Source organism: Talpa europaea, assembly GCF_964194135.1.
Source record: "Talpa europaea genome assembly, chromosome: 8".
Classification (NCBI taxonomy): domain Eukaryota; kingdom Metazoa; phylum Chordata; class Mammalia; order Eulipotyphla; family Talpidae; genus Talpa; species Talpa europaea.
In genome coordinates, this window is record NC_140075.1 from 17,994,357 (window position 1) to 18,016,665 (window position 22,309).

The 22,309-nt window shown below is 44.9% G+C and overlaps 1 protein-coding gene across 1 annotated transcript; it reads right to left on the minus strand.

Moving 5' to 3' along the window:
• Positions 1-11,070: 11,070 nt before the first annotated feature.
• Positions 11,071-11,997, minus strand: LOC311175186 (olfactory receptor 2T27-like; the record flags this gene model as incomplete). Its single annotated transcript, XM_084240101.1, has 1 exon — positions 11,071-11,997. One exon carries the CDS (start codon positions 11,995-11,997, stop codon positions 11,071-11,073), a length of 927 nt encoding a protein of 308 aa, XP_084096227.1.
• Between the last annotated feature and the right edge of the window lie 10,312 nt (positions 11,998-22,309).

The window sequence follows — 22,309 nt, forward strand, 5'->3', positions numbered from 1 at the left end:
ATGATGTTACTTTTCTGTGGAATATCAAGAAACCAAACAGTTTGTCAAAGACAAACTTTAGAGTCTATAAATCCTTGATGTGTCTTCTTGCCTAGGACACCAGCACCTTGAGGGCAGGGGACAGCAGAGTTCTTGTACATCCAGTAGGCTGGGTTAACAGTTTAACCAATCAACTCAATGTCTTCCAGGGATGGATCATATTGCACAGGTTATGTTGGACATACAGGAATGTTCTGACAGGCCTATGACTCCAACCCCTAATTTAAAAACCAATAGCAAGTCCAGATTTGATTTTACAGTCGAGTCAGTCAGAGTTACCTGTGAGGGGGAAGATGTAAGGACCAAAGCTTATTGGAATCTCTTATTTTGACAAGTGCCCTTATAGACACGCTCGTCACTCAGGTCATTAGCTCATGTTCCTTCGTCTAGCAACTTAACAACACGATAGGACTGTGGACTTTCTCGACATTGTCTTTGCTTCTCACCAGAGGAACTCTTCAAAGCAAACAAAGTTATTGTCTTGCTGACATTATTGCCCAGGCAGCCTTGCCAGTGTGGAAAGGACATTTCCAGCAGAGCAAACTATAGAATTCTTTCCTTCTTTTTGAGTCTACATCACCTTTTCCAAAATCTCTTTCTGTAAGCATGTGTCATACATACAGTATAATACAGTTACATTATATTGTCATCATCTGTGTCACATTCTGGTGTACCCAAACTTGCAAAAGGATTCTTTAAAATGTAGGTAGACCAAGGGTCATTCTTAGTGCTGTGAGTTCTATGGGTTTTGACAAATGCATGTTGGTAAATGCAGCTATCTTATTATGTTCCTAATAAGTTACTTGTGGTTTTAACATCAATTTTGCAGAGCATAAACTTTTAATAAAGTGCAAAGGTCTGTTTATTATTTCATAGGTCATGCTTCTAGTGTTTTACCTAAAAAGTTATTAGCAAATCCAAAGTCACATCTATTTGTATTATTATGTCATATTCGAGAAGTTTTATAGTATTGCATTTTACTTTCATGTTTATGATTCAATTTGCATTTGTTCATTTGAAAATAAGGTTTAGGTCTGTATCTAGGTCCATTTTATGAGTGTTGTTGGATTTCTGTGTATAGGTCTCCTGCAAATTTTGTTAGATTATGCTTATTTTTTTTTCATTTTTCATTATTTATTTATTTTTAAATATTTATTTATTTATTTGTTATTTATACAATCACTGGCTACATTCAGAAGCATGGGAGGATGAGAGAATTCACCAGAGACAGAGCAGGGAACAGAACAGGCAGACTGAAGAAGTACGCTGCTGAGGGGAGCAGCGGTCGGAAGGAGAGGTCTGTGTGCTATGTGGGAACCTTGTTGGTGGCCGGGGATTGAACCAGTGCTGCAGAGAATGCGGGCAGCTTCACAGCCCAGCGCTCAACCACTGCACCATCAGGGGAGGCCTTGCTTAGATATTTCATTTGGGGTAGAATAATTATAACAGATAATGTTTCTTTAATTTTAAATCCCAGTTGTTTGTGTTGCTTATGGGGAAACTAATAAACTTTTGTATATTGACCACATACCCTGCAACCTTCCTATAATTGCTAATTATTTCTGAGATTTTTTTAAGATTTCTAGTGGTTTTCTACCTGGAATACAAAATTGATTGTTTCATATCAATATGTATTCCATTTATAGCTTTTCTTTTCTTTTACTTATCATATTAGTTAGGACAGCCCCACAGTTCTGAATTGGCGTAGTGGCAGAGGACAAAGTGGCCTTTTTCTCCATCTGAAGAGGAAATCTATTTGGTGGCTCATCTTTAAGTGTAATGTTAGTTACATGTTTTCTTTTATACATTTAATTAGTTTAAGGAAAAGCCCCTTAAATTCTGGGTTTTTGAATTTACTTTTTTTTTAATTTTGAATATGTGTTGAAATATATTGAGTGTTTTTATGTCTGTTGATACTGTAATATATATTTTCTTATACACTCTTAATGTAACCGTTATATTACTTGAAATGTAAGTGTTGAACTGGTCTGGTATTACAGGAATGAACCACACTTAGCCATGATGTATATAATTTTTCAATAATTTCAATACAAGTCACTGGATGTGATTTTTTTAACATCTCTAGTTTTTCAGTTTTATTATCTTTTTATTATATTTAGTTGTTTTGGTTTACAAAGTAATTATGGTCTCAAAAATGAATTGTGTTACGCAGGAGGCGCAATACGAAGGCAGAGTGAAGACACTGGGCTCAGCGCCGCCATAAACTCACAACACTGCAGGACAACATCGATGCCCCTGAAAGAGAAATGGGTGACCAGGTCACACACCAGGAGCAGGGACCAATGGCAAGAAACCGGGAAAAAGTTAACTGACCTGCATCTACAGTTATACTGGAGCAGAATTAAACCGCCTATAGATGTGGACTTGGGGACACAAGCCACACTGGGGACTTTAGAGATTCAGCACTTCCCTCAGTGCTGGCCTCAATCCGCTGGGCCCTCTGGGAGGCCCTATTTTTGAAGACACCGTACCAATTCTCTACAGCTGTGAGTGTTTTTCTGATGGTAGAAGGTACATAAATACTTCATACCTATAGATGCACACACAAGCCACACTCATGTAGACTCATATGCACAAACTTGCACACAGTGCAAGACATGCACATACATCTAAAGAAAATAGTGCAAATACCTAATTCCATACTCACAGCTAGCTCTGCTTCACACTCCTGTCTCACTGTCTTATCACCACTTGACCCCTCTCACTTTTCTAAAATTTTCTAAATGCTTTCCAAAATTTTCTGAATTTTCTAAACTTTTCACTGCTTATTACAAGAATGTTAAAGGATTTTTAGGTCTCTGATGTCCGATCTGTTGGAAGTGTGGGTGCAGTCATAAACGGGGAGCAAACATGGTCAGTTTCAAATACCAATTTAATGTGTCCTGGGATCGACATTTTAACTAAATAATCCAATTCAGACTGTCTCCTCCAGGTGTAGAAAGAGCGTCCAGATGCCTCCACACCCCAGGGCTCGCAGGAAGAACAGGTCACCTGGAGGTGCCCCTGCAGTGGGAACCAGTGTGTCCACGGCGGCCGCCTCCTCGTGCCCTCTGGGACCTGCGTGGGAAGAGCAGAGCCAGTGAATCCCAAGCACGGAGGAGGCTCTTTCCTTAGTGACACCCCCCGGGAAGTGCTGCATGGACTCAGATGCGACAAAGTACAGATGGAAACCAGGAGGCCCTATCGAGGCACCACTCACTGGCGGGTAAGCAATTCTCAAAGTTGGAATCTCCGTTGTGAAAAGGGGCTCAGTAGAGGGGGACTTCCTACCATGTATGTCAGTCCCTGACAGCGCCAGTCATACTGAAGAGCTTCTGCATCGTCTGCGCCATCCGGGTGCCCAGGGGCCACCAGCAGGGCCCACACGGGATAGAGCCTAAGACGGGGAAGCAAGGTCCTGGGGTCCCAGCCTATGGCCCTGGGGCCTCTGGGGGCTCAGCCCACACAGCTCCACTCCCATCCCGGGCCCTTCACCTGCTCAGCTGCCCTAAGCCCTCCTCTCCCCGCTTTCTCTGCTCTGTTCCCCTCAGGTGCTTCACCAGACCCATTGCCCTCCCAGCCCTTCACCTGCTCTGCTCCTAGGACTGCTGTGCTTGCGGACATCTGTGCTCCACACCTATGTTCTCATGCTGCTTCTAGCCCCTATGGCTGGGCCCAGCCCCTGAGCCCTCTCCAGGGCTTGGCCTCTGCTGGTGTGCTCCATTCACTATGGCCACTGAGTGGCTGCCCTGGAGCGGGGAAGTGAATTCTAGGGAGGTGCTGGTGACCATCTAATCCCCAGCAGGGTGAACTCTGCTCTTGTGTTTTCTTCCGAAGGGTGGACAGAAAATGCAACATTTTAAAATCCTATTAAGGATTCAACGAGCTCTGGCCTTGTAGCCTCCCCTGGACTGAAGGGTGGTTTGGGAATGGTGTTAATAGCCCAGTGTCTCTGCAGGGGGTGGGCTGAACAGGGGCTCCTCCTTGGGGTTATTCGAGTGGTGCTGGAGAGCTGGGGGGGCTGGGATGGAGGTCTTCCTAATGCTTTCCTGGCCCCCCCCCCTCCAGCTGGGGGCCTAGCAAGGTGGTGCTGGGCTGCAGGGCTTCCTCCTGTAGGGGGCCTGGCAGTGATGTGGTGTTGAGCCCCCAGGCCTCCCGCAGCACAGGCCCTGACCTGGAGGCCATGCTGGGCTTTCAGGCGTCCGGCAGCAGGGGCCCTGAGCCGGAGACAGAACTCTGCAGGCTGTCATCCTTCTGCAGGATGCCTAGCCCGGAGGTGGTGTTGGGCTTCTGGGTGTCCTGCTTCGGGGACAGTCCCACCCGCAAGATTTCCCGTCCCGAGAACTCAGGCTGCCGGTGGTCCTCTGGTATCGGGGTGCCATGGGCCCCATTGGGACTGAGGATCTTGGGGAAGATGGTGGGGTCCGGCCCCTCCTCGCCCACCCACTGCCTGGAAAGCAGCATGAGGTAGGACCCCATCACAGGGTCATACCTGTCCTCCAAAAGCGCCCTGTCGATGACCTATTTCCAGAACCCCAGGCAGACCATGGCTTCTATCGCGGCCTTGTGCTGGCCTGGGACGGCTTGCAGCAGGGCGGGAGTCCATTGGGCAGCCCCACCCAGGGGTGCTGGATAATGCTGTCCAGGGTGCTGTGGCTCTGGGGGTCGAGTGTCGTCATCTTCCTTAGCAGGTCACGGCACTGCTGGGAGAGGTAATGCGGCTCGTTGTAGACACCGCTCAGCACCCTGGCCCGCAGCTCCCCGAGGCTGTTGCCCTTGAAGGGCAGCTCCGTGTCCATGTCGTAGAGGACCACCCCCAGGCTCCTGATGTATGCCGCGGGGCCACTGTACTCCTACTGACGGAGGATCTCGTGCGCCACATACTGCGGGCTGCCGCAGGGGGTCTTGAGCAGCGCTGTCCCAGAGAACTGGGCGCTGAGCCCGAAGTCTGCCAGTTTTATGTTTCGGTGCCGGTCCAGGAGCAGGTTCTCTGGCTTCAGGTCCCAGTGCACCACGCCCCGGGCTTAGCAGTGGCTGAGCGCAGCGAGGATCTGCTGGAAGATGTGGCGCACCTCCATCTCCCCCAGGTGCCCGCACCTGCACAGGTAATCCTGCAGGTTGCCCCCCTGAGTGCGCTCCAGGACCAGCAACACCTCATCCTCAGTGTCCACCACCTGGAAGAGCTGGAGAATGTTCAGGTGCCAAAGGACTTTCATGCAGGCCACCTCGCAGACCAGGAACCTCTGAGGCATGCCAGACTTGGGGATGACCTTTATGGCCACTTCCGTGCCCATCGGCAGGTGCCGCGCCTGCTTGACCTTGGCGTGGGTGCCCTCCCGCAGCTTGCCGAGCATCACATACTGTCTCAGGGCCATTCCCTGGGCAGACATGCACATCGAGGCAGTGAGGGCGGACCCGCTCCTACACTTGCAGGTCCTGGCTGTCTAGAGCCCTCGGCACTAGCTCCGCTACCCGATTAACAAGTTCACTACAAGTCTAGAGCTAGTAGTACGTGAAAAGGATCCCTGAAACTAACTAAATGCTCCCCGCGCTGACTCCTCTACCAAAACAGTAAGGACGCTAACTTACCTCTACCAGAAACACTAACTATGCTAACCTAAGTAGGATACTAATACTGACTAACTAACTTCACACTCAAAAATGAAAACACACAACCAAATAATTAACAAAGATAAATATTTAAAAATATAAAAAAACAATAACTAACAACTCCAAATAACAAGAACACAGACAAACAAAATGGGGGGCAATAAAAAAATTAAAAATAAAAACAAAAAATAAAATAATAAAAGGAAAAAATAAGCAATAATAAAACAATAAAGGAAAATAAAAAATAATTAAAAATAAAATAACTAAAATAGCTAAAATAAATAACTGAATAAGAAATAACCAAAGCAAAAGCAATCCAATCCACCAACACGCCTCTCTCTCCCTCAGAGTCCACCGTCACGATCCCAACACTCCTCGCTCTACCTACACCACCACGGGCTGCGCAGGGTCTTAAGCAGGCTCCGCGGGTGACATCACAGAGCTCTCTGTGGCGTCAGAGCAGAGGCCATGCCCCCGGCAGAGGGCACCCCGGGGGCCATTCAGCCTTCACGGCACAGCAACCGCCAAGAGGTGTGTGGAAAGACGCCCTGGAGACTGGAGTCCACCCCGTTCCAGAAGCCCGCGGGGCGCTGGCAAGGCCGTGTCCTCTGTCGCGAGCACCTGTCCCAGGTTTTGGCTTTTAGGGTCTCTCCGCACAGTCCCCCTCAAGCCCTGATGCGTCTCACATGACACATTCATAGGCATAATAAACGACACCATGTTGGGAGCATGAGACGCTGCAGAGTCCGCTCTTCACACCCCGACACTGAAAACTCTCTGGGACATGGTCCCCCCGTTTGGCCCTCGAGCTGCGTGTGCCCCTCGGCGTCCTCGCAGGCCGGAGGCCGGGGCGGCTCCCAGGGTGGCAGAGGCTGTAAAGTGGGCCCTGGAGGGGGTGTCCGCCTCGCCCCCAGTGCTGTGGGGACACCCCCTGACCTGACTCAGCTGGGGCTGGGGGCAGCTGGGGCTGGTCAGCTCCCCCCGAGATTTCTGGCTTGGAAATATCTGCGTCTGCAGCTCCTGTTGGCGCAGCGGGTTGAGCGCAGCGCTGTGGAGCTGTCCGCACCTCTGCAGTGCCTGTTCGATTCCCGGCCCGCCAGGGAGGCGAGCAGACCTCCCCTTTCCTGCCCGCTGCTGCCCTCAGCAGTGTATTTCGTCAGTCTGCCTGTTCTGCTCCCAGCTCTGTCTCTGGTGAATCCTCTCACCCTCACACCTCTGGCCTGTACCCCGGTAATTGTATAAATATGTCTTAAAAATAAAAGACTAAAAAAAATCTGCTTCTTGCTCGAACTCGGGGTCGGGGAGCAGAGGTTGGCAAAGGCCAGGTCCAGACGCTGTGGCCCTGCGCCCCGCGGGGAACGGCCTGGCTTCTGAAAGTGGTGGGTTCGCGTAAGCAGTGGGGTCTGTTGCTGCTCAGGCTGCAGGTTCCCCCCGCCAGGCCAACCCTGATCACTCTCGCACAGCATCCGCTGAGGCCAGGTCTCCCCTGAGCAGCCTGGGGCGCGGCCAGAGCCCCGAGGCTCAGAGCCTGGGCTCGGGGGTCGGGCCCAGTGGCCCCAGCACCACGTGTCCCAGGCCCGGAGGGCGGAGGGTGTCATCCTCTCGGGGGACAGGACGCCCAGGGCAGGTTCTCTTGGTTCCGCCCCCCGGGGACCTGACCCAGCAGCGGCCGGGAGAGGCCCAGCTGCTCCTCCTTAGACCGCGGCTGCTCCCAGCTGCCTCAAGAGAGAGGTCGCGGCCTCTCCCGTGTCGGGGGAGGACTCGCAGGCCCGTTCCCGTCTTTCTCCCCAACCTCCACGGCTGCCTCTGGGGAGTCCGCACTCTGTGGCCGCCTGTGTCCACACCCGCCTCAGCCTCAGGGGCTGCCAACCCCACGGAGGCTCCGCATCCCGCTCGCCTCTGAGAACCCATGATGCCCCCACCAGCCTGGGATGCTGCGCGTCAAGGGCCAGGGCTGAGGCCCCGCACTGGTTACTCCCCTTCCTTCAACCTCCCCCACACCCAGGGAAGAGCGAGAGCATCAATCAGATCATCTGCTCGCTGGCCTCATGCCTTCCCGTGGCCCTGCTGGGCGTGACTCTTCCCCCAAACCCCTTTGCACAGGCTTCCCTGCCACGCTGGCCTCAGACCTGCCCCCACCCGCCTCCCCTCCCTGTCCAGCCCTGCTGGGTGAGCTGCCCTTCCTTTTCGTTTTTAATTTTATGTATTTTTACATCCTTTTTCATTTTTGCCAATGTATGCATTTTCACCTTGGTTATAGTTCCCGTACAATCCCCACCCCCCTTGATGATCCTACTCCCTACTCCCCCCACGGTAGTGTGTCTCTGGCTTGTAGATGCTGTTGATTGTGATTTTTACTTTATTATATTTAGTATTTTCCTGGTCCCTAATTTAGGTTTTCTAAACCCTGCTATGAGTGAGACCATCCGGTATTTTTCTTTTTCTTTCTGGCTTATTTTGCCTGAGCATGATCCCTTCCAACTTCATCCATGTTGCTGCAAATTGCATGTGTTTATCTCTTTTGATTGCTGAGTCATATTCCATTGTGTATATGCACCACATCTTCTTGATCCTGTCATCTATTTTGGGATATTTGTGTGTCCTTCTTTCTGCCACATCCTGTAGCCACCTGAGGCATTTGCTCTTGTTTTTTCAGAATCCCCAGTCTGCACCTACCAGCTCTCTGACCTTGCTTTCCTCCAACCCACATGTCACTTCTGACCACCTTGCAGGCAGGTGCTGCACATTTCTTCTTGAATCACATCCTCTCCTCCCTTCACAGTGTCAACTGCACATAAATCATACTAACATGTTTTCAGAATTTCATGCCATCTGCGTGTCAGGCACCCACTGGTGATCCTGGGGTGTACAACAGTGGATAAGGGGGTACAGATTCAAACAGATGAGAAACACGTGTTGGCAAGATGAGAATAGAAGGGCCCGGCCCGGCACTGAGAATGGGAATGCAGAGACTACAAGCCTACAGAGGCCCCTCAACACTGAGGAAACCCACTACATATCAGCAGTTCCACCTTCGGGCATTGATCCCGCAGAGAGAAAGCACCCATTCATAAAGCCATGAGGACACCCATCCCCCCACACTCAGGGGCACACAGGGCAGGTGCATAGGACAGCCCAGAAGGGCCAGAACCTCCACCTACCTGCCCGACATCCCGACAAGGGAGCCACCAAAGAGCCCAAAAACGCCAAAACCAAAGGCAAGAGCAACACACACCCAGCAACAGAGGCCTGTGGGCTAGAGCCGATAAAGTGCAGTGCCCCATGAGAGCACGGGCCACCATGGGATCTCACCTGTACGCACGATTCCAAGAGACCTCAGGCTCTGGGAACCATCACCACAGGGTTTATCTTACAAACAGGGCGACAAAGAGCTTGTTATGTCTATAGTGGAGCCTCCTCCTGAAGATGGCACCTTCCAGAAGTACAGGCAGAGTTTCAGGTACATGGAATCAGAGCTGGACCACACTGATCAACAGGGATGGTCACCACTGGCCAACAGGAGGGATGGACGGCGCTAGCCAGTAGTGAAGGTCACTACTGTCCCAGAGGCAGTGTCAGAGACACCCAGTGTCTATAGTTCTCTGTGAGAGCTTGGATGACGCCAACGACAAACAGCTCATTGACACACCAGCCCCAGCCGGGCCTTTGGTGCTCCTTTCAGGCCATGGATACCCAGGCCTGAGGCCTTGTCTCTGCAAAGTTCTTAGGCTTCTCTTCCCTCCTCCGAGGTCCCTGTAGGATTCTTCCTTCTCTCTTCTGCAGCTTCTGGTCCTCCTTTCCTCAGCCTAGAACCATCACACTACAGCCCCTGCCAACCCTGCTTCTGTCCTCTCAGGGGGCACCACCCACAAGTCTGATTGGACCATTTTTCGATCCTGTGGCTACTGGACCATTTAGCACCAGTCAGCTCACAGCTCACACCTGACTGCCCCACCCCACAAGCCAGGAAATTCCCACAAAAGGGCGGTTGCTGGGCCCTGAGGAGCCACGGCCAGGACTGGCTTGTGCTGGAGCAGCAGGAGGAGAGACCAGCCCAGCTGCTGCCTCTCCCACCATTGAGGTGGCTGGTTCCAGAATCAGTGACACCATCACCACACGGGGACTAAACTAAGATTCCAGTGATGCATGAAAGGACAGCGGGTGGGGTGAGTGTGTGTGTGTGTGTGTGCTTGTGTGTGAGTTTAGGCAGGATGGTAGCAATATAGTGGAAAACCTTCAAACATTTTATTAAAAAAACTGAGTGTCATCATATGTGACAGCAGGGGTGAGCTTGGAAAGAAAAATGCCAGTGAAATGGGTAAACAGGAAAAGACAAATACCCATGAGTTCATTTAAAGGAAACTGACAAAGAAAACAAAAGTAGACAGAGAGAAAAAGGGAGGTAACCAGATGGAAGTGGGGGTTGAAGAGTGTGAAATAGGTGAAGTCAAGAGGCTACATCCTAACAGTTAAGTCTGCATGGGTGGGATGGTGACTGCACTGTGGTCGTTTCAACATGTAGTTGAGTGTCTACATGTCACATCCTAAAGTCATGCGGTATTTTGTGTCAGTTTATTGCTCAAAGAGTTTAGTTCTGGAAAATAAACATTCCAGACATTAAACAATGTACATCAACACATATAATAGAGCAACAGTTTCACTCTAAATTTCCAAGCCAGGTTTGAGAGAAAGCATCGATTGGGGAAATGTCTATAAATCTAGAAAGAATAAATACTTTAGAAAATCCATCACTGTGACGATACATCTACACGCTCAGTACAGGCAACTGCGTGCAGGCATCACGGTTCATGTTTCTGAACATGCGCATTTTGAAAATACAATAAATAAGACAATTACAACGAAGAAATATATTGCAACTTCCAATGAGTAATCAAGATTCCAATATATGTTATCATTGACTACAGAAGGTTACATGATATGTTTTTCAAATAATACATTTTATTCAGTACAAAATTATATGTTTTGGGGGCCTCCCCGGTGACACAACGGTTGAGCGCTGGGTTGTGAAGCTGCCCTCAGCCTCTGCAGTGCTGGTTTGATTCCTGGCTGCTCCTCAGCCACTGGGGGAGGGTCCCACATGGCGCGCAGACATCTCCTGCCGCCCGCTGCTCCCCTCAGCAGTGTACTTCGGTCCTTCTGCCTGCTCTGCTCCCCGCTCTGGCTCTGGTGAATCCTCTCACCCTCCCGCGCTTCTGACTGTACCCAGTGCATGTATAAATAAATAAATAAATCCTTTAAAAATGTTTAAAAAAAACATTGTATGTTTTTGAACTCAATTTCTCAACATAATTGTTTTCCATACTAAATGTAAGTAAGGTATAAATACATATTATATTCACATTTACAGCAAATGGTAATGCTATTATGGGTTTACTGTAGACACAAGCAAACTCCAATGCCTCACACTCTGAAAACCTTACTGAAAGCTCTAGTCACGTCCTTGTTCCGCAGGCTGTAGATGAGGGGGTTGAGCATGGGCGTTATGATGGTGTAGAACACAGAGACCACTTCTTCCTGCTCGGGGGAGCGGTAGGATTTTGGCACAATATACTTGGCAGTGGCAGCCCCATAGAAGAGCAACACCACAGTCATGTGAGAAGAGCAAGTAGACAAAGTTTTCCTGAGTCCCTGGCCTGATCCCATGCCCAGAACAGTGGACAGTCTCCTTCCATAGCAGCCCACAATCGCAGTTATGGGAGGGATGTAAAAAATCACAGCAGTGACATAAACACCCTTTTCATATTGGGAAGTGTCAGCACAGGCCACCTTCAGGAGCGCTGGCATCTCACAGAAGAAATGATGGATTTCCCTGGAGGCACAGTAAGGAAGTGACAGACTATAGGCCACTTGCATCAAGGCGTTGATCAGAGCACCCAGCCAGGTCACAAGCAAGAGGAGCACACAGACCTTGGGGCGCATGAGGATGGGATAGCGCAGAGGCTGGCAAATGGCCACATAGCAGTCATAAGCCATGACCGCCAGCAGCAGGCACTCTGAGCCAGCAAGGAAATAGAAGAGGAACATCTGGAAGCCACACCCAACAAAGGAGATGCGGTGATCCCCAGACAGAAAGTCCAGTGCCATTTTGGGTACTAATGCGGAGATACAGAGGACATCCAAGAGGGACAGTTGGCTGAGCAGAAAGTACATGGGGGTGTGGAGAAGAGGGTCAGCCCAGATGAGGATGATTATTATGGTGTTGCCAAACAGGGCCACCAGGAAATCGAGCAGGGTGAGTGTGAAGAGGACCCAGGGCACTTTGGTACTATGGAACAGATCTAGGAGGATGAAATCACTGCCTGACGTCTGGTTTCTCAGCCATGCCATGCTTGTGTTCATAATTTGTAACTTTGCAGATTTCTTCAGAAGTATTATGTTCACAGTCCATAAAAATTTTACCAAATTAAATCATACCTAGCTTTCTGACATCTCATGTCCATTTATGTCCCTACTCTTCATAGTTTAGTAATAGATAGTTTAAGGACATCTTTGTTATGAAAAGTTTTCTAGAAATTGAAATTCTCAAGAAATTACAATCAAGCTGCCTCTACCCTAAATATACACTGAAATGCACAAGTCAATATTTGATTTGTTTCCTTAGTCATCAGGGGGATAAAGCATGTGTGGAAAAGACAAATAAAATGTCAAGGTCACAATAAAGCTTTCATCAATTAAATCTTTTCACAATAATTTCCAATTAACTCCACAACTCCCATGTTGTAAAAAGGAAATATTTTTTCTCTGGGGATTCATTAAATATACATGTAATTAAACAAGACTTTTGATGGAAGCTGCACAGTTATACTGGGTCTATGGATCCAGTCAATCAAGCAAGCTGCCTGGGGAGGAGAGTATGGAATACTCAAGCGTGCAGACCTGGACACAGTGACTCTGGAAAGGAAGAGGGTCCAAGGGCAGCAGTTGGCACAGAGTCCTTCCTGGCAGGAGCAGACACATGTGGAAATGCACTTCTGCGCTGGAAGCAAAGAGGACTCACTGCCCTGCCTATGGGGGAGCAGCAGAAAACTCAGGACTATAAGATCCCCAGGGATTTCCCTTCTCCTCTTTTCTTTCCTTCTTGTTCTTCTTCCAACATGAACTTAAAGCAACATCTGCAGTGACAAAGACAGTAGAATGCACACTTTTTGAGATTATTTTGGGCATCAGTTCCATGCTGAATGAAAAATGTTCATATTTTTACATTCATGTAAGCTACTTTTCTCTTGGATAGGATGCAAATGAAGAACTTTCATGAACTAAAGTAAAAATAAGACATAAAAATTCTTCATATAAAAATGTCATTGTATTAACTAATAGCAAGAGCAGCTATTGAGCACAGATAGTTCTGCTGACAACACTTGAATCCTGCTGTCAGGTGCCTGCCACTAGCATCTCTGACACACAGTGACAAGGATCTGCAATCCTAGCCCTCACATCAGTACTACAGAGACATGATACGGAGCACAGTGGGGCCTGGTGTGGGGCAAATATTGCATATGGGGGAATCCATACATGAACATGCAACAGTCCCTGTGCTGAAGTTCATGGATTCAATATTATTATATGTAAAATAGCACATGGAGGCTTCAAAAACTCAAGTATAGTTTTCATACCCAATGTACCAGACAAAGCGGTAGGTCTAGGGTCTTCAGTACTGCACTGTATACAAAATTCCCTGTGCCTCAGCCCTAAATTTTAAGGTAAATGTAACAACACCATGTGTTTCACAAGGAGGACCATGCGAGCTGGTGGTTCACAGAGAAGACATTAATGGGGCTTTACATGCTCCTTATCTCTAATAAAACAAAACTGTCACTTAATTCTCAATCCCAGAGAGAGATAAACAATGGTTCCATTTGAAATAATATTTTATGGGATTATTGAAATAAAATAAATATTTACAAGGAATTTAACATTACACTTTTTCCTAAATACTTTTTGATGGCTCCCAAAATTGCATAACAGGTGCTCCTCAAAGCTTTCCTGAGTAGCATGCATCAATGTCAACAATGCAAAATGGTCAAAGATAATTTCATGACCAGTATTTTTATTTGTATTTCAATTGTGGTTCTTGGAGAAGCCCAGAAAACATTCTATGCATATATATGCAAAAGTACATATAAACACAAAGGAAAAAAAATAATTTGAAGTCAACTTCTAAACTGAGAATTGCATCGCTTTAGAATAAAGGACATCAATAACTGAAATCAAACAACGGTGTCCATTGAGAATAAATCAAGGAAATGTCATATAATTTTACTTAAGTGACTGCTCATATATCTAAAAAAGAACTTAATTACACATTTGCAACAAATTCATTCCCTCTGGTTTTCAAAAAGTCTTTCAGGACAGCTGGTATTTCTACACTTCACCTCTCTTTCTTGCATAGAACTGACCACTGCCCTGAAGACTGACAGTAACAAATTGCACCTATTTGAAAATAAAAGGAAACATGATTATCAACTCAGAATCATAAATTGCCTTTCATGTGGTACTAGTACATAAATGTCAGTTCCAACATAAATAAACTACTTACTTAGATGGAAAAAAACTTGCTAATATTGATATTTGACAGATGTGCCATTAATTTTAAATGGATGGGGTTGTCTTAGGTGTTCCATTATATGCTAGGGAACAGCATCATATAATAGGCAACTTAAGGAACCATAACAAACTTCTCTTCCAGAGAAACACACTCCTACTTACTCATAGGAACAAAATGAATGCTGCTTATGCAGTGCTGCCCATACTTGTCTTGCTTCTTCCAGTGAGAGACACACAGTCCACCTGAACACACAGATTAAATACCTTGAAACCATTGCTTCAAGAGGCCAGGGTCAATTTACTGTTGCACAAACATCCCTCAAATTGACTGTCCCCAACTGCAGCTTGGTCCCTCAGGCAAAGCCTGTAGCAATTATCTCCCTGTCCTTTATGGCCCTGAAGAAATAGTTACAACTATCTCACAAGTATATGCAGTCTCTCCCTCAGGAAATACACTTTGCTGAAGTGATATGTGTTCAAAACTTAGAGCAAATATCAATTTCAAAGCAAAGATATATTAACTACTTGCTGGTTGTGTGAAAAACAAACTACTTATAAACAACACTAACTAATTAAAAATCACTTTTAATCACTCCTTAACTTGTTATGTTGTAGGAATATTTTTTATGATTTTTGGCCATTCACACAAGCTAGGTTTGAAATGCTGCAAGTTGAAGGTGTGGCAATTGAAATTGAAAACTCCTGTGATGGCAGACTTTGGGATGAAGGTGCTTGGCTGGTGGTGTGAACCACATTCATATGGATTAGGATCAGGATCCACACCAGGTCCTCAAGATGAAGAGGGATGAAAGGTTCCCTCCTGGCCGTGTGAAATAACCCAGAGCATTCTCATTGAAGCAAAGGCAAACACATTGAGAGAAGAGTCTTTACCTGAGCCTTAGCCAAGATGACAGACGGGTATTTCCCCAACAACTACCCAACACACTTTGCTCATTCACCTCAGAAACAGGGAAGGCTACAATACAATTTTGAAGGTCACTCTTGGGGACACATGCCCTTTGCATGCCTAACATTATACCTAAGATCATAGGCTAACCTCAACATACATACCACATCACTACAGCTATAGAGCTCTAGTATATAACAGTGTATTATATGCCAAACAAGGAAGATACCTAAGGACAAGTTCCTATAAAAACAAAAAGAAGCAGGGACACATGTGTGGGCACTACATGTGTTTGAACTTGGGGGCAGCAAGAATTATGGAAACTTAAAACCCAGCTGAATGTCTTGCAGATTACACAATATATCACAATAAAAGTCTTAGCTCAGTCTCTATTACCAACAAATCATGTCTCTCATTTAACAGAAAATTACAAAGGTGGTCATTAGCAATAGAAGCAGAGGCAGAGAGTATGCAGATTTGCATTTATCACAGAAGAAATTAAATCAACCACAAATACTATGCTCATGAATCCAATTGATATATTACACAATAAAACCATGATATCACTGCAAGTAAACAGATGGAAGATGTAAATTAACATGAGCTCCACTTTTGAAAAATTCTTCAAGTGAAAAATATTATAATACACGGTTGAACAAAGATGAAGTAAATCATTGTCATTAATTAGAGGAATGAAATGTACACTATGAAGAGAAGGAGAGATAAAATTTTTATTTGAAAAAAATTAATAGAAATAAAGAAGACTTTGATGGGATAATAAGTCAACTCAACAACTGAGAAAATAATCAACCACCATTAATATTTGTCCATACAAAATTTCCCAAACAGAGCAAAAAAGGTGTGATTGGGGAAATTTAATTAAGAGTCAAGAAATATGGGATGATATCAAAGGCAATCAGGCAAGACAGAGACATGAAAGGAATCCAAATGGGAAAAGAAATGAAACTATCATCATATGCAGATAATATGATATTATATAGAGATAGTCCTTTAAAAATCCACAGAAAAACTAAAACAATATATGTGTTTAGTAATGTACCAAATTACAAAATCAATATACAAAAATTAGTAGCCTTCCTGTATGCAAACAATCAATCTCAAGAGGAAGAAATTAAGAAAATCATCCCATTTACAATGTACCCACAAAAATTAAATACCTAGAAATAAAGCTAACAAAGGTGGTGAAAGATCTATACAAGGAAAACTACAAAACACTGATAAAAAAATAGAAGACACAAAGAAATGGAAAGATACTCTCTCCTCATGAATTGGAAGAATTGACATCATAAAAATGGTCATCCTACCAAAACCGATTTACAGATTCAATTCAATTCCAATAAAATCTCAATGAGATCAGAACCCTGCTACCCTCCTCCACCCACAAAGCAGGCACACTTCGACAAATAGAAAGGAGGAAAAAAACAAGAACAATTAGAGCTCAAGCAGGATAGTGAGCGGAAAGGAACTACTGCACACACTACACCCTGTGAGCAGGTAATGTGGGGACATGTGCAGGAACCACCACAGAGGTGAGCAAACGGCACTGGGGAATCAAAAACTCGGTGCCATTAGAAGAATATAGGGACTCCACGAAGAGACCTGCAAATAGACAAAGACCAGCTGGTAAGCATGTGCACAAATAGCTTGTGCTCAAAAAGCATATGCAGATGGAGGCTGACCAGGTTCCCGCACCTGCAACAGAGGGAAAACACAAGGGAGCCCTCACAGAGGTGAATGACCCTCACTGGGTAATCAAAAACCACGTGCCCTGGCACAGGATTGGTGTGCAAAAGGCACCATATATGCAGGCACTGAACTGTGCTATCACCCACGTTCCAGATCTGAGGGCTTCAGAACTGAGAACCTGGGCACGAAATTGGAGGTGAGGCATGGGATCCCCACAACAATGGGGCACAGGGCAGACAAGGTACCCCCATGCCATTGAGGCACTCCACTCTACCAACCCCCGCCCCTCCCCCCATTCCCTAGAGACATACGGGAAAAAGCAGTTCTGGAAGGATTCTAGGAAAGATCTCTGAGGCCACCAGTGATCAGAACAAAATCACCAAATACCAGATAGTTGGACACCAGGGATTCCAAAAGAACCCTTGCGTTCTAAGAGAAGGTGCACCAGATAAAGTGGGGTGAAAAGGGAAATGAGGTGTGGAGCTAGATTACTAAAGTTTCCATACAACAGTCGCATTCTGAAAAAAGAGTCGGGCACAGATCAACAAAAACAAAGTAAACAATCCAGTCAAGAAATGGACAGAAGAGGGCCTCTCCTGGTGGTGCAGTGGTTGAGCACTGGGTTATGTAGCTGCCCGCAGCCTCTGCAGTGCCAGTTTGATCCCCGGCCACCAGCAAGGGTCCCACATGGCATGCAAACCTCTCCTGCCGCGCCCGCTGCTCCCCTCAGCAGTGTACTTCGTCTGTCTGCCTGTTCTGCTCCCCACTCTGGCTATGGTGAATTCTCTCACCTCCTGCGCTTCTGGCTGTACCCAGTGCTTGTATAAATAAATAAATCTTTAAAAAAATTGCAGATTTGGCCTCATGCCAACCCCATTCTCTGAACACAAGTATTAAGTTAGAAAGCAGTGTCAAAAAATAAAATTTTAGGGCCTCCCCTGGTGGCACAGCAGTTGAGCGCTGTGCTGCAAAGCTGCCTGCACCATCTACAGCACCAGTTCGACATCCGCCCACCGGTGAGGGTCCCACATGGTGGGCAGACCTCTCTGCCATGCCTGCTGCTCCCCTCAGCAGTGTACTTCGTCTGTCTGCCTGTTCTGCTCCCCGCTCTGGCTCTGGTGAATTCTCTCAGCCTCCTGCACTTCTGATTGTACACAGTGCTTGTATAAATAAATAAATAAACAAACAAACAAACAAATAAATAAATAAATAAATAAATAAAAAGAAATGGACAGAAGAATTTAAAAGACATTTATCCAAAGAGGAAATGCACATGGCCAACAGGCATATGAAAAAATGTTCAACACCCCTTATAATTATCGAAATGAAAATCAAAAACAAAATGAGATACCACCTTACACCAGTAAGAGAGGCACATATCAAAAAAACTAGCAATAGCATATCTTGGCAAGGATGTGGTGAAACAGGAAATCTCCTATATTGTGTGTGGGAGTGAAAACTGGTCCAACCACTATAGAAAGCTGTATGGAGATTCCTCAGTCTACTAAAAATGGAGCTACTGTATGACCCAGCAATTCCACTCCTAAGGAAGTACCCAAAGATTGATTCAAAAGAATAACTGTAAGAAAACTATAAAACACTGTTAAAAGAAATAGACAAAGACACAAAGAAATGGAAAGACATCCCCTGCTCATGGATTGGAAGAATTAACTTTTGGCCATCCTACCAAAAAAGCAATTTACAGATTCAATGCTATTCCAATAAAAATTTCAATGACATTCTTCAAAGAAATATAACAAATATTGATGAAATTAATATGGAGCCACCAAAAACCCCAAATACCAAAGCTCTCCTGGAAAAAAAAAAAAGGGAATGGAAGCATTACACTCCCAGACTTCAAACTATACCACAAAACCATAATAATCAAAACTACATAGTATTGGAACAAGAACAGACACAAGGATCAATGGAACCAAATAGAAAATCCAGAAATAAACCCACGGATTTATGGTCAACTAATCTTTGACCAATGGGCAAAGAATATGCACTGGAGCAAAGAAAGTTTGTTCAATAAATGGTGCTGGGAAAACTGGGTCACTACATGCAAAAGAATGAAGCTTGACTACTACCTCACACCCTACACAAAAAATAACTCAAAACGGATTAAAGAACTAGACATAAGACCTGAAACCATAAAATATATAGAAGGAAATATAGGTGAAAATATAGGTGAAATATAGGTGAAACTACATGACAAGTACCTCAAAGACATCTATACAGACAACATCACCGAAAGCAGTGATAGCGAAGGCAAAGATAAACAGCTGGGACTACATCAAATCAAAGGGCTTCCACACAGCAAGAGACAATAACCAAAACAAAGAGATACCCCACAGATTGGGACAAACTTTTTGCACACACACTAATGATAAAGGACTGATCACAAAAATCTGCAAAGCGCTGATGATACTCAACAAAAACAAAGTAAATAATCCAGTCAAAAAATGAGCAGAAGAGCTCAAAAGAAACTTTTCCAAAGAGGAAATGCAAATGGCCAACAGGTACAAAAAAATGTTCAACATCACTTGTAATCAGGGAAATGCAAAGCAAAACTACAATGAGATACCATCTCACACCAGTGTGAATGGCACATATTAAAAAAAAAAAAACTAGCTACAACAAATATTGATGAGGATGTGGAGAGAAAGAAACTCTCCTGCACTGCTGGTGGGAGTGCAAACTGGTCTAACACCACTATGGAGAGCTGTGTGGAGATTCCTCAACCTACTAAAGATGGAGCTACCATATGATCCAGCAATTCCACTCCTAGCTATTTACACAAAGGACACAGAAATATTAATTCAAAAGGGCACCTGCACCGCTACATTTATAGCAGCATTGTTTACAATGGCTAAGCTATGGAAACAACCCAAATGCCCAAAAATAGATGACTGGATCAAGAAGATGTGGTACATATGCCCAATGGAATATTACTTTGCAATCAAAAAAATAAATTCTTGCCATTTGCAGCAACATGGATGGAGCTGGAAGGGATAATGTTCAGCAAAATAAGCCTGAAAGAAATGGAAAAATATCGGATTATCTCACTCATTGCAGGAATTTAGAAAACCTAAATAAGGGGGGTGGTCTGGTAAAAGACTAATTATAATAAAGAAAAATCAAAATCAACAAGCAACTATAAACCAGAGACACTCTAATGGGTGGGGGGGGGGGGTTGTGAGATGAGGAGGGATAAGGGCCAAAATATGGAGGGTGGGAATTGTATGGGGAATATAACCAAAATGAAAATGTACACACTATGCAAAAATGAAAATGATTTAAGAATTATATAAAATAAAATAAAATATTTTTTTAAAAAGACACTTCTCCAAAGAATGGCAAATGGCCAACAGGCATATGAAAAAATTTCCAACATCACTAGTTATCAGGGAAATGCAAATCAAAACAACAATGAGACACCACTTAACACCAGTGAGAATGTATCACATTTAAAAAAAAAAAAGGAAACAAATGCTGAGAGAATGTGGATATAAAGGAACCCTCTCACACACCCCCTGGTGGGAATGTAGCATGGTACAGTCTCTATGGAAAGCTGGGTGGAGGCTCCTCAGACATTACAAAATGGATCTACCATGTGATTCAGTGATTCGTCTCCTAGGAATCTACCCAAAGGACATAAAAAACACTAATGCCAAAGGAAACTTGCACTCCTGTGTTTATTGTAGCACTATTTACAATATCCAGATATGGAAACAACCCAAATGCTCCAAAATATAGGAATAGATCAAAAAGTTGAAGTATATTTACACAATTGAATGTTACTCAGCAATCAAAAAAGACAAACTCATGCCATTTTCAGCAACATAGATGAAGCAGGAAAGGATCATGTTGACACAAGTGGATGGCTGCTCCAATGCTTCTTATTTGTCTCTCCAGATAAAGGTTTTGAGTTGACCTGACAGCCAGATTCTCCTACAGTTTAGAGAAAAAAACTAATTTGCACATTACACAGCAATTTTTATCTACTAAAGATTGAGATGACCACACCCAAGACTTCTCCATGTGGGAAATAAAATAAAAGTGCTTTTTTAATGTTTCAGTATTGCTTTCAAATGTTTTTTTTCCAAATAACTGACCACAGTTAATATACATATATAAAATTTATATTCACTCAGACACACTCTTTCACCCAGGACACAGACCTGGATTTTTCCCCAACCCCAGAAACTCCCTCCTAAGACAGAGGTGTTCTTTTGAGAGAAGATTTTCTGGCTAAGATTCTGTAACCAGCTCAACTATCCCTCATGGATTGAGAATAGAAGGAAGGCATTTGTAGTCATGCATGGCCTGAAAACATATACAATCATGTCAAGAAGTTGTTGAAGGATGTACTGCACCAAAGCAAATGGGTGACTAGAAAAAGGAAGGTGCAAAGGCACAAATGTCAAAACAAGAAGTTCAGTGTGGAAGGGAGATGAAGGTGTGCCCTGAGAAGAGAAATAAAGGAATGGCACGTGGAGACTGGTGCAACCAACCTGCACACAATCCCACCACGTTTGAGGACACAGAAGACCTCAGTAACACCGGGGCCCCTGATGTGTGGGAAGTAAAATGAAAAGTGTCAAGTGAAGAGAAGCACCTTGGCTTACATCTTGAATCAGCTCTGAATACTGATTACTTTGTTATAAATACTCATGTCTCTTCACCTAGTCTGGATTGTTATACAATTATTTGGAAGGAATGGAGGATAAGAAGATGTGAAAGATGGGTCAGGGGTGCTTCCCTGGTGGTGCAAGGGGTTAAGACACAACCAATGAAGCTGTCCGCAGACACTGCAGCACAAGTTCGATCCCCCAGCCACAGGGAGCAACCCACATGGCGCAGCAGACCTTTCCTGATTCGCTCACTGCTCCCCTCAGCGGTACACTTCAGTCAGTCTGCCTGTTCTGCTCCCCACTCTGTCTCTGGTGAATCCTCTCACCCTCGACACCTCTGGCCTGTAGCCCAATCTTTTATGCATAAATAAATTAATTAAAAATATTAAAAAAAAAGAAATATGGGTCAGGACTGCAAAATAGTTCCAGAACATTTGCAAGGAGAAAAATCTATAGCAGAACTCTAAGATAAACAACCACAACAAATAGCATGGTACTCATTTTAATTACTACTGTGGAGGAGGTAGACCCCACACCAGAGCTTCACTACAGGAAATGAAAACCAGGGAAGAAAGGTCTTGGGGAATCACTTTTTCATGATAACACTTCAAGGACTGCCTGCCTCTTAAAAACAGTTATACAACATAGTTAAAAGCTTTAATTAGGTAAACATGGAACATACTCATGATGCTACTGAAAAGCATGGAATTGTATTCTGTTTATAATTATGTAAAACATGGATGGTCAAGGAATTAAATGAAAAAATAAAAAATAGCGGTGGGAAAAAATTAGTCTTTACCCAAATATTTGAAGGTGAACTACTTGACAAGCAGTATCCCTGAGG